Source organism: Grammomys surdaster, unplaced genomic scaffold, assembly GCF_004785775.1.
Source record: "Grammomys surdaster isolate TR1022 unplaced genomic scaffold, NIH_TR_1.0 213, whole genome shotgun sequence".
In the NCBI taxonomy this organism is placed as follows: Eukaryota; Metazoa; Chordata; class Mammalia; order Rodentia; family Muridae; genus Grammomys; species Grammomys surdaster.
Window position 1 is genome coordinate 5,581,098 of NW_021604658.1, and position 9,669 is coordinate 5,590,766.

Sequence of the window (9,669 nt, forward strand, 5' to 3'; positions counted from 1 at the left end):
GAGACGAGTAGGAAGTGGCTCTGCTCCTGCAGTTCTCAATCTCAGATTCCCAGTGTTTGAGGTCACTCAGACTTCTCAGTTCTTTTTTTTCTTTTTTTTGTTCCAGACAGGGTCTCTCTGTGTAACCCTGGCTGTCCTGGTACTCACTCTGTAAGACCAAGCTGGCCTCGAACTCAGAAACCACCTGCTTCTGCCTCCCAAGTGCTGGGATTAAAGGTGTGTGCCACCACCACCTGGGTCTTTTTTTTTAAAGTTTTTTTTTTTTTTATTCTGTACCTATGATCAGTAGGCTGTAGCTGTCTTCAGACACACCAGAAGAGTGCATTGCAGATGGTTGTGAGCCACCTTGTTGTTGCTGGCTGCTGGGAATTGAACTCAGGATCTCTGGAAGAGTAGTCAGTGCTCTTAACCACTGAGCCATCTCTGCAGTCCCGCCCTACCACTTCTTATGCCTGTCTGGTAGCACGGTCCCACATTCTCTACACTCTGGTTTCATTTAAGATCAGAACAGCTTCAGTACATAAAATGAAAAATTCATATTCTGGAGACTTGAAGTATTTTGGCAAACTGCTATACATGATCAGAGACCTGAGCAGAAAATACAATCCAATGGAATTGAAATGGAAAATTTAATATATGCAGGAGCAGATGTAACAATAACTTCACCAAAATCTTGGCATCCAGATTGGCCTCTTCGGGAGGTAAATACTTAGCACTTAGGGACTGGAACTTTATTTCAGCTAAAACAAAGTGAAAAACGGGTAAGGTGTATGGGGCCTAATGGGAAATAGGTAACCTAGTGCCACGAATTTATGGGGATGTGATTTGTTGCATCTGTGGAAAACACAGATTAACATTCCTCCAATCTCAGAAAGAAACCTTTCAAGTGGAAATTTCTAGTTTATTTAAAAAGTTAGTTATGTTAAATGATATTTTTGCTGGGGGCACACAGGTCAAAGAATGTTTTCCTGAACCAGATACAGGTCAAAGGATATTTTGATACAGCAGTTACATAAAAGGACCTGTGATACTGGAGTATAAGTATGACCCCACAGACTGTGGGAGGTGAGCACTGAGCCTTTATTTGGTGTTCTAGGTACTCTTCGCTAATGACAGGCATGTGTTGGTTTGCCTTAGATAGAGTTGTTGAGTTCATCTTGTGGTACTCCAGCCGTTGAGAGTAACTGGCCCGAGATCTGCTTTTGAGGGCTGGAGAGATGGCTCAGTGGTTAAGAGTACTGACTGCTCTTTCAGAGGTCTGAGTTCAATTCCCAGGAGTCATATGTTGGCTCACAACCACCTTCTTCTTCTTCTTCTTCTTCTTCTTCTTCTTCTTCTTCTTCTTCTTCTTCTTCTTTTCGAGACAGGGTTTCTCTGTGTAGCCCTGGCTGTCCTGGAACTCACTCTGTAGACCAGGCTGGCCTCGAACTCAGAAATCCGCCTGCCTCTGCCTCCCAAGTGCTGGGATTAAAGGTGTGCTCCACCACTGCCTGGCCCGGCTCACAACCTCCTCTAACGGAGTCGGATGCCCTCTTCTAGTGTGACTGAGGACAGGAACAGTGTACTTATCTAAAACAAATCTAGGGAAAAAAAAAAGGTGCTCATGAGGTTCCTGCAGCAGCCTCCATTTAACACAGCCTCTGGCCTTGCGGTTCCTTTAGGATGAAGAAACTACACCTGCTGGTTCCTGCCTGGCGTCTGCCTGGGGAAAGTACTGGACTGTTAGTTACCAGTTCGTGTGTGGTGTTTGCCTGCCTAGAGGACTGGTCTGCAGCTGCTGAGTCGAATTTGGTGTCTTCTATGGGACTGAACTGACTTTGACCCCAATATCAAAAGAAAGTAGCAGTGATTCAATCCCAAAGACCTACAGGGTTAGAATCGACAAAGTATTTTTTGTCAGTGTATTTACTGACCTCCGAGTCCCAAACATTCACTCCTCTAGTGACCTTGGAGGGAGTTGCTTAACTTCTCTAAACATTAAAATTTTAAAAATTCTTGTACTTTATATTTTTGTGGTGGGGCTGGAGTCCAGGGTCGTGTGCATGCTAGGAAAATCACTGTAGACTGTGCCATCTCATGTTTCTTGATTTTTATTACTTTCAAAGAACAAGCCTCATTTTTAATCATTTTTTTTTTTAAAGTCCTGTATTTAGTTAGCTTTCTGATTCCCTCCTGTGCCTTCAACACTTAAAGGATATTGTTCAGCCCTAAGATAAGGAAAGCACTTGATCTGGTCAGGAGCATAGCACACACTGAACCCCCCGAGGCCCTAAGGACCTGTGTGTTTGTTTTAGACAGTCTCATGAGAACTCAAGGAACCTCTCTCGTTTTCTACCTGGATACACACCACGTGTGGATTCTGGTCCTTTCCTGACCTTTTTTTGTAGAGAGGTAAAAATCCTATTACAGGGTTTTGGGTCAGGCTGGCTGCTTACTAATTTTCCAGATTATTGGCTTGTTTTTGTTTAATTACACGAACTGATATCGTAGAAGCTATCTTGACAGTCACTTGTATATAATATATTCAGCCCTTATCAGTTCTGGGAAAGAACAGGGAGCTCGCGATGGTAGCCTGCAGACCTACTTGCGCCCCTAGGCGGCGCACGCTAGCCGCTGCCGGGGGCGGGAAGCCCCGTGGAACCTCTCGGCTTCCGTTGAGCATGAGCAAGATGGCAGCCTCCGAGACGGTTAGGCTACGGCTTCACTTTGACTACCCGCCGCCGGCCACTCCACACTGCACGGTCTTCTGGCTTCTGATTGACCTAGACAGATGCCGAGTTGTCACGGATCTCATCAGTCTCATCCGCCAGCGCTTCGGCTTCAGTTCCGGGGCGCTCCTGGGCCTCTATTTGGAAGGGGGGCTGTTGCCCCCTACCGAGAGCGCGCGCCTGGTGAGAGACAACGACTGCCTCAGGTGCGCGGGAGCGCGCGGGGCGCGGGTGGGGTGGGGGTCGGGGCGCGCGGCTCGGGGGTCGCGCTTGCTGGGCCTCACGATCAAGGACCCCGGTGGCGAGCTAGCTGCACGTGCAAGATCCTGAGTGGTCCAGCCATGGATGCAGCATCCTTCCCCGGGACGCTTCTCATTCCAGGGAGACTAGACTTGGAGCAGCTCCGGTGCTCAAGAGCAGGGCCAGTGCTCACTCAGCCAGGCTCTGTCTGCTGTGTGCATGGCGCAAATATGCCACAGACCCACCTTCTCTGGGCTGTACTTGGTGTCTGGAGTAGGAGACCAATGCAGGCAGGAAACATGTTTTCTTAGTAATGTATAGAATGTCCCAGCTTAGCTCCTTGGCAATGTCCACTTCTGGTGGATGTCATTCTGTGTTTCATTCAGGTGTCATTGGGTCCCGTCGAACTGGTATTGGAATGCATTTCAGTTATCACACAAACTGTGACATTTCAGAGTGTGTGTTTCAGTTGCTAGACTGCTTGCCTATTTCAAAGCCCTAGATTTGATTCCCAGCCGTCTCAACAGGAATCCCAGCACTGAGGAAGTGAAGACAGACAGGAGGATAAGGAGTTCAAAGTACCCTTGGCTACATAGGTCAGCTTGGCATATGCGAGACCCGTTTAAAAAGGAAAAAAAAAAGTAATAGCCAGACAGTGCATGCCTTTATTCTCAGTAGCCAGGAGGCAGAAGCAGATGGATCTCTATGAGTTCGAGGCCAGCCTGATCTGCAGAGTGAGTTCCACGACAGCCAGAGCTACACAGAGAAACCCTGCCTTGGGAAAACAAAAATAAACAAATGGGGGTGGGGGGAGAAAAATTACGCCAGACATGGTAGTGTACACCTTTAATCCTAACTCTCAGGAGGCAGAGGGCAGAGGCAGGCAGCTCTCTGAATTTGAAGCCAGCCTCATCTACAGGTAGTGAGACTGTGGCGGCTAGGTAGAGAAACCCTATCTCAAAACAACAGCAAGGAGATTTTAAAAGCTGACACTGAGGTGAGTATCTGGGAGCGACTGCAGTGTGACTAGTTGGCAGGTGGATTGGTTATCTCAGATGGCGGGATGATGCTATTGGTTACTGCAGTTGACATTCATACTTGTCCGGTTTAGTCTGTGCACCCCAGCTCAACACACACCTTTAAGCTTCAGCTGTGGAGAAGTAAATTCAGAATTATAAACCAGGCTATTTCTTGCTCGCCTTTGTTTAATATTGCTTTCTGTAGACAGTGCCACATTCGCAAGATTTCTTCAGAACATCAGGGAAATTAATTAGAAACAATGACCGTATCTTTGCATTGCTCTTAAATCAGGAATACTATGATTTATTAGTTGTTTTTCTTTAGGTGACAACTTGAAATAGTCCAAATTTCAAACCTCTCCTCCCTTCTTCTCTCCTCTCCCCCTTTCTTTTTTGAGGCAAGTTGTCTCAGTGTAGACCAGGCTGGCCTTGAGCTATAGAGGACTGCTTGCTTCTATCCCAGGTGCTGGGGCTAAAGGCAGTCAAGGCTCTTTTCCCATTTTACTGACAGAAATAAGAAGCCCATTCTCAGTGCACTTTAAAGGCTATTTAAACAAGAGAGAGGGCTGTGTCCCCACCTGTTAAGTTTACTTCCTGAATGGTTCCCGGCCTAATGACTTAATAACTTGCTGCTGGCTACAGTTAATACTTAAATTAATGCATCACCCAAGAATTACACTTTTGTACAGATGCTAATGATATAAAAACAACCGAGAGAGCTGTTACAAGCAGTAATTGCAGCAGATGACAGGGAAGTTTCTCCTAAATGCCTCACATGTACAGTTGCATCTGGAAAGAAGTTAGTTACCTCTGTGGGCCTGAGAATGTCACTCAGTAAGTGAATGAGTGCTTTCCTAGCTAGGGTGCCTGGGGCCCTGGATTTAGTCCAGGGAGAAAGTAGATTGTAGCTAGCCCTGGTGGTAAATGGTGTAGACCATAGGAAAAAAACTACATGTGAGGGATGGTGAGATGGCTCAGTGCTTAAGAACACTGACTGCTCTTTTTCAGGACCTAGGTTCAAGGTTAGGGCCCTCCTGATGATAGCTCACTATAGTCTCAGGGGATCTGATGTCCTCTTCTGGTCATCATGGGTACTGCACACAGAGTATACAGTCAAAACAGTTGTACAAAGAAAAAGAAATAAAATCTCAAAAAATATTTTAAGAAAAAAAAAAACCCAGCAACTAAGTATGAAAGTTTTTTTTATTTGTTCATTTCTTTCTCCTTATAACTGTCTTTCCCTGACAAATTCATCATACGTGTATATGGGTGTGCAGGCCTGTGTGTAAATTTATGTTGTAGAGGCTAGAGGTGGACGCCTTGTGCCTTTCTCAATCACCTTAGTTTTCTGAGACAGGGTCTTTCACTGAACCTGGAGCTAGGTTAGGCTGGCCTGGCTATTGAGCTCCAGTGGTCTGTCTATTGCTGTCTGTCTCCGCCTTCCCAGTGCTAGGATTACAGATACACATCAGCACACTAGGCCTCCAAAGCTAGGCTCTCACGCTTGCCCAGCAAGTACTCTATTGATGGAGGCACTGAGGGAAGCAATTCACTTTACTTAGTCCTGTTTATTTTTAGTAGTTCCTCGGGGAGCGGTAGGGGCTCATAGACCTTTCTCACATCCCAGTGAACTGTTGAGAGGGCCCAGTCCTGTGTAGCTCGTTTGCAGATAGCCACTCCCGTAAGTGAGTCCACGAATGCAGTGGCCGTGTCTGCTCTTGTGTTATTTCCTCCCCTCTCCTCTCTGATGTTCCCTGAGCCTTGGAGGCGATGATGGAACACGTTTGTGTGTCATCCTGGTACAGGAACCATGTGTATCATTGTAGTTTTAGTAGACCTGCCACCAGGTGAGCATGTTAGCAGTTTCCTGAGTCAGAGCTAAGCTCACCATCTCATCATTGCAAGGACCGAGGAGCAAGGGCCGTGGGCCATGGGCAGTGACATATATTGGGAAGGAGAGGGGCTGGGAAGACAGCTCAGCAGTCCAGAGCTCTGCCTTCACTGTAGGGGACTTGTTTGGTTCCCAGAATTCACACAGTGATTTACAGCCATCTCTCTCTCTGTCACACACACACACACACACACACACACACACACACACACACACCTCTCTTTAGAGCTGAGAGAGAAGTAATTAGGCAGTGGTGGTGCACACTTTAATCTCAGTACTTGGGAAGCAGAGGCAGAGGCAGGTGAGTTTCTGATCTCGAGGCCAACCTGATCTACAGAGTGAGCTCCAGGACAGCCAGGACTACACAGAAAAAAAAAACCACAAAAGCAAATAAACATAGAAAGTAGAATCACAGTTACCTGGAGAGGAGAAGATTCTCAAAATCAAGCTGTCTTTAGTCAGTCTTGAGATCTCAGTGGGAATCTCATCCGAAATATTTTAGACAAGCAATAGACACAGTATCTGAACTGAGTGCCCCGTAGCCTTGCCAGGTTGACATAACTGTAACCATCACAAACTGTCATGGATCTTATGGATAGCTGTAACAATTCAGGACCCAAACAGGAATAGGAAAACATTTTATTTTATTATTTTTAAGTGCTTTAATTAGCATATAGTTATACATATTTGTAGGGTACAGTGTGCCATTTCAGGATATACTCACACACATACATGCATACATACATGCATGGTGATCAGATCAGAATTGATTGGCATATCTGTTTCCTCGTACTGTTTTTTATTGGAGGGGAGGACATGGAAAACCCTTTCTTAGACTCACCTTTAATCTTAGCACTTGGGTAGCAGAGACAGGTAGATCTCTGAATTCAAGCCAGCCAAAGCCACCAGTGTCTTCCAAAGAAGGAAGGAAAGAAAAAGAAAGAAAGAAAGAAAGAAACAAACAAACAAACAAAGAGAGAGGAAAGCCTCTCATGTAGCTCTTTGAGGAGAGTTGGTTATTGTCCACCACTGCTGTCCTAAACTAGAGAGGGACATTAGAATTTAGTCTTTCTGTCGGAGTGTACAGGAGTGTCTTACTTCCCCCACAACCTCCTTAGGATCTGATAACTACCATTCTACTTTCTACTTCTTTGTGACCCTTTAACTCTTCATATAAATGGATATGTGTGGCATTTGTCTCCCTATAGCTGATTTAATTCAGCATGCTGTCCTCCAGTTGCCTCCTCATCAATGGAAATGATATACCTTCTTTACATTGGAGTAATATTCCACTATGTATATGTGCAGTACATTTTCCGTACTTAATACTCAAATTCATTTTATGTTTTTACTCATTCTGACACAAAACCGGATGGTTAATATGTTCACCTTTTAGGTTGGCTAACACACACATAGTAAGAAGATTGTGAGTTAAGAAAAGAGGGCATGAAGTTGGCGGCATATGAGAGAAGATAGAAGCTGCTGTTTGTATGTGTGATTGAAATAAATTATATGTATGAAATTCTCAATAAATTTTTTTTTTTTTTTAAAGATTTATTTATTTATTATATATGAATACACTGTAGCTGTCTTCAGACACACCAGAAGAGGGCAGCGAATCTCATTACGGATGGTTGTAAGCCACCATGTGGTTGCTGGGATTTGAACTCAGGACCTCTGAAAGAGCAGTCAGTGCTCTTAACCACTGAGCCATCTCTCCAGCCCCATCTCAATAAATTTTTAAAAAGTTATATTGTAAAAAAAGATTGTGAGTTTTGAAGTTAGGTGAGCCAAGGTCAGACTGTCTTTCCTGTTACTTATCAGCTGTGGGGCTTGGCAAGTTAACCTGTTAGAGTTGTATTTTGGGATCTCAGAAATGAAAGGTAACCTAGTTTGTTGGTGATGTATAAGTTAGAGAAAAATGCATGGACCCCAGTATACATTAGTCAAGCATGATGACACACTCCTTTAATCCTAGCACTGAGGTAGAAGAGACTGTGGATCTCTGTGAGTTGGAGGCCAGCCTGGTCTCCATAGTGAGTTCCAGGCCACCTAAGGTGACAGAGGGAGACCCCATCTCAAAACTACAAAGAGAAAACAAACCAGCCACTTGAAAAGAGCTGTGTTGTGTGGGTGATTTTGTGGAGTCTTTCATCCTTAGCGATGTGACAGTCTGCAGTCTTGGCCATGTGCGAGTGCACGCCAGGCTTGTGCTTGCCGGACCTGTGCTTACAGTTGCTCATTTGAGCCTTCTCCCCTCTTCCAACAGGGTTAAGTTAGAAGACCAAGGACTCCCTGAGAATTTGATAGTAAGCAATGGTGGCGACTCTAATTTCCCATGTAGGAAAGCGAAGAAGCGGGCTTTTAAGTTGATGGAGGATGAGGAAACGGACCAGGGATACAAGTGTTTGAAGAAGCACTGGAAGAGGCAGGAGGACAGCAGCCATAACGAGAAGGCCTCAGACCTGGAAACCAAGGTCTTCCCAGATGAGATGGGGCAGACAAAGAATAAGAGAAAAAGCAAAGTGACAGGCAGCCCAGCCAGCCCAGCCGAGGAGGACGAGGAAGAGACCAAAAAGAAATCTTCAAAAAGAAAGGAGAAATGTGAACAGAAGAAGCAGACTAGGGCCTCCAAGTCTCCCAAACAACAGACGCCTAAAGAAGGGGGCTCACAGAACTGCAGCTTCCCCAAGGCCTCCCCCAGAAGCAGCCTTGCTAAAGCCCGGAGGAGAAGCAGCACAGGGCCAAAAGGTAGCTCGAGCTACCTGTCAGAGTCTGAGTCCTGTCCAGAGTCAGTCAGCGATGGCCACTGCAGTATCACGATGCAGGGGATCAGCTTTTCAGAGGAACTGTCAGCTGAGCTGTTGAAAGATGGACCTGCTACAAAAACTGCCGCTACCAACATACAGGCCTCAAAGCCTGGCTTTACCTTCAGCTCTGGCAAGGGCAAGGCCTCCAGAACCTCGTCATCCAGTTCAGACTCCAGTTCAGAGTCGGAAGACCAGTTCCTGGTGTCCAAGAACATGCTCGAGGGCTCATCTGACTTCTTGAAGACAACAGGCCTCTTTGTAGGGCAAGGGTGTTCCAGTCCAGGGCTGTCATTGGAGACTCCGGGTATTATGGGATGGAAACCTTCTGACTCAAACAGAGGCAGACAAGCTCCTGGTCCTCCCAATGTGCCTGTCCCCACCAGTTTGGGAAGAGGATGGGGGCGAGGAGAGGACTTCTTGTTTGGGAAGGGACTGAGGGGCCGGGGTGTTCGGGGCCGAGGGCGAGGACGAGGGCAAGCTGTCTCCTGTATCTTGAATAGAAGCTCTGAGAGCCAGAAGCAGAAACAGTTAAATGATATTCTAACAAACTCATCCATGGTGATCCAGGTGAGCTTTAACGTTTGTGAGTCGGCCTCCTCCCTTCCCCCATGCAGCTTATCTCAACCCTGTGACCTGGCCTTTCATTTCCTCCCCAGTAATGACGGCACATGTCTGTTTTCCAGAATCCAGTAGAGACCCCCAAGAAGGACTATAGTCTGTTACCACTGTTGGCAGCTGCCCCTCAAGTCGGAGAAAAGATTGCATTTAAGGTATATGACCATAACAAAACCAAGATTCCCCCTCCCCCAGCTTCCTTAGTGAATCTTATTAAGTAATGTTTACAGAAACTGCTTGCAGTTGTCAGGAGTCATGGTGGGGCCTCAGATGGGTGGGAATGGGGACCTCTGCTCGGCACAATCTGTGTTCTTGGGGTAGGAAAGAGGAGTCCTCGGAGGCTGAGGATATAGGGGGTCTGTGTACTTGAAGGAGTGGCTGAGGAT

At 46.2% G+C, this 9,669-nt stretch overlaps 1 protein-coding gene across 1 annotated transcript in view; it reads left to right on the forward strand.

The window, feature by feature from the left end:
* Positions 1-2,652: 2,652 nt before the first annotated feature.
* The window catches only part of Coil (coilin), a 15,779-nt gene continuing 8,762 nt past the window's right edge, over positions 2,653-9,669 (forward strand). The window contains exons 1-3 of the mRNA XM_028772407.1: positions 2,653-2,914; positions 8,128-9,235; positions 9,352-9,438. Coding sequence (XP_028628240.1) covers positions 2,661-2,914; positions 8,128-9,235; positions 9,352-9,438 — 1,449 coding nt within the window. The 5' untranslated portion in view covers positions 2,653-2,660. The remainder of the gene's footprint in view (positions 2,915-8,127; positions 9,236-9,351; positions 9,439-9,669) is intronic.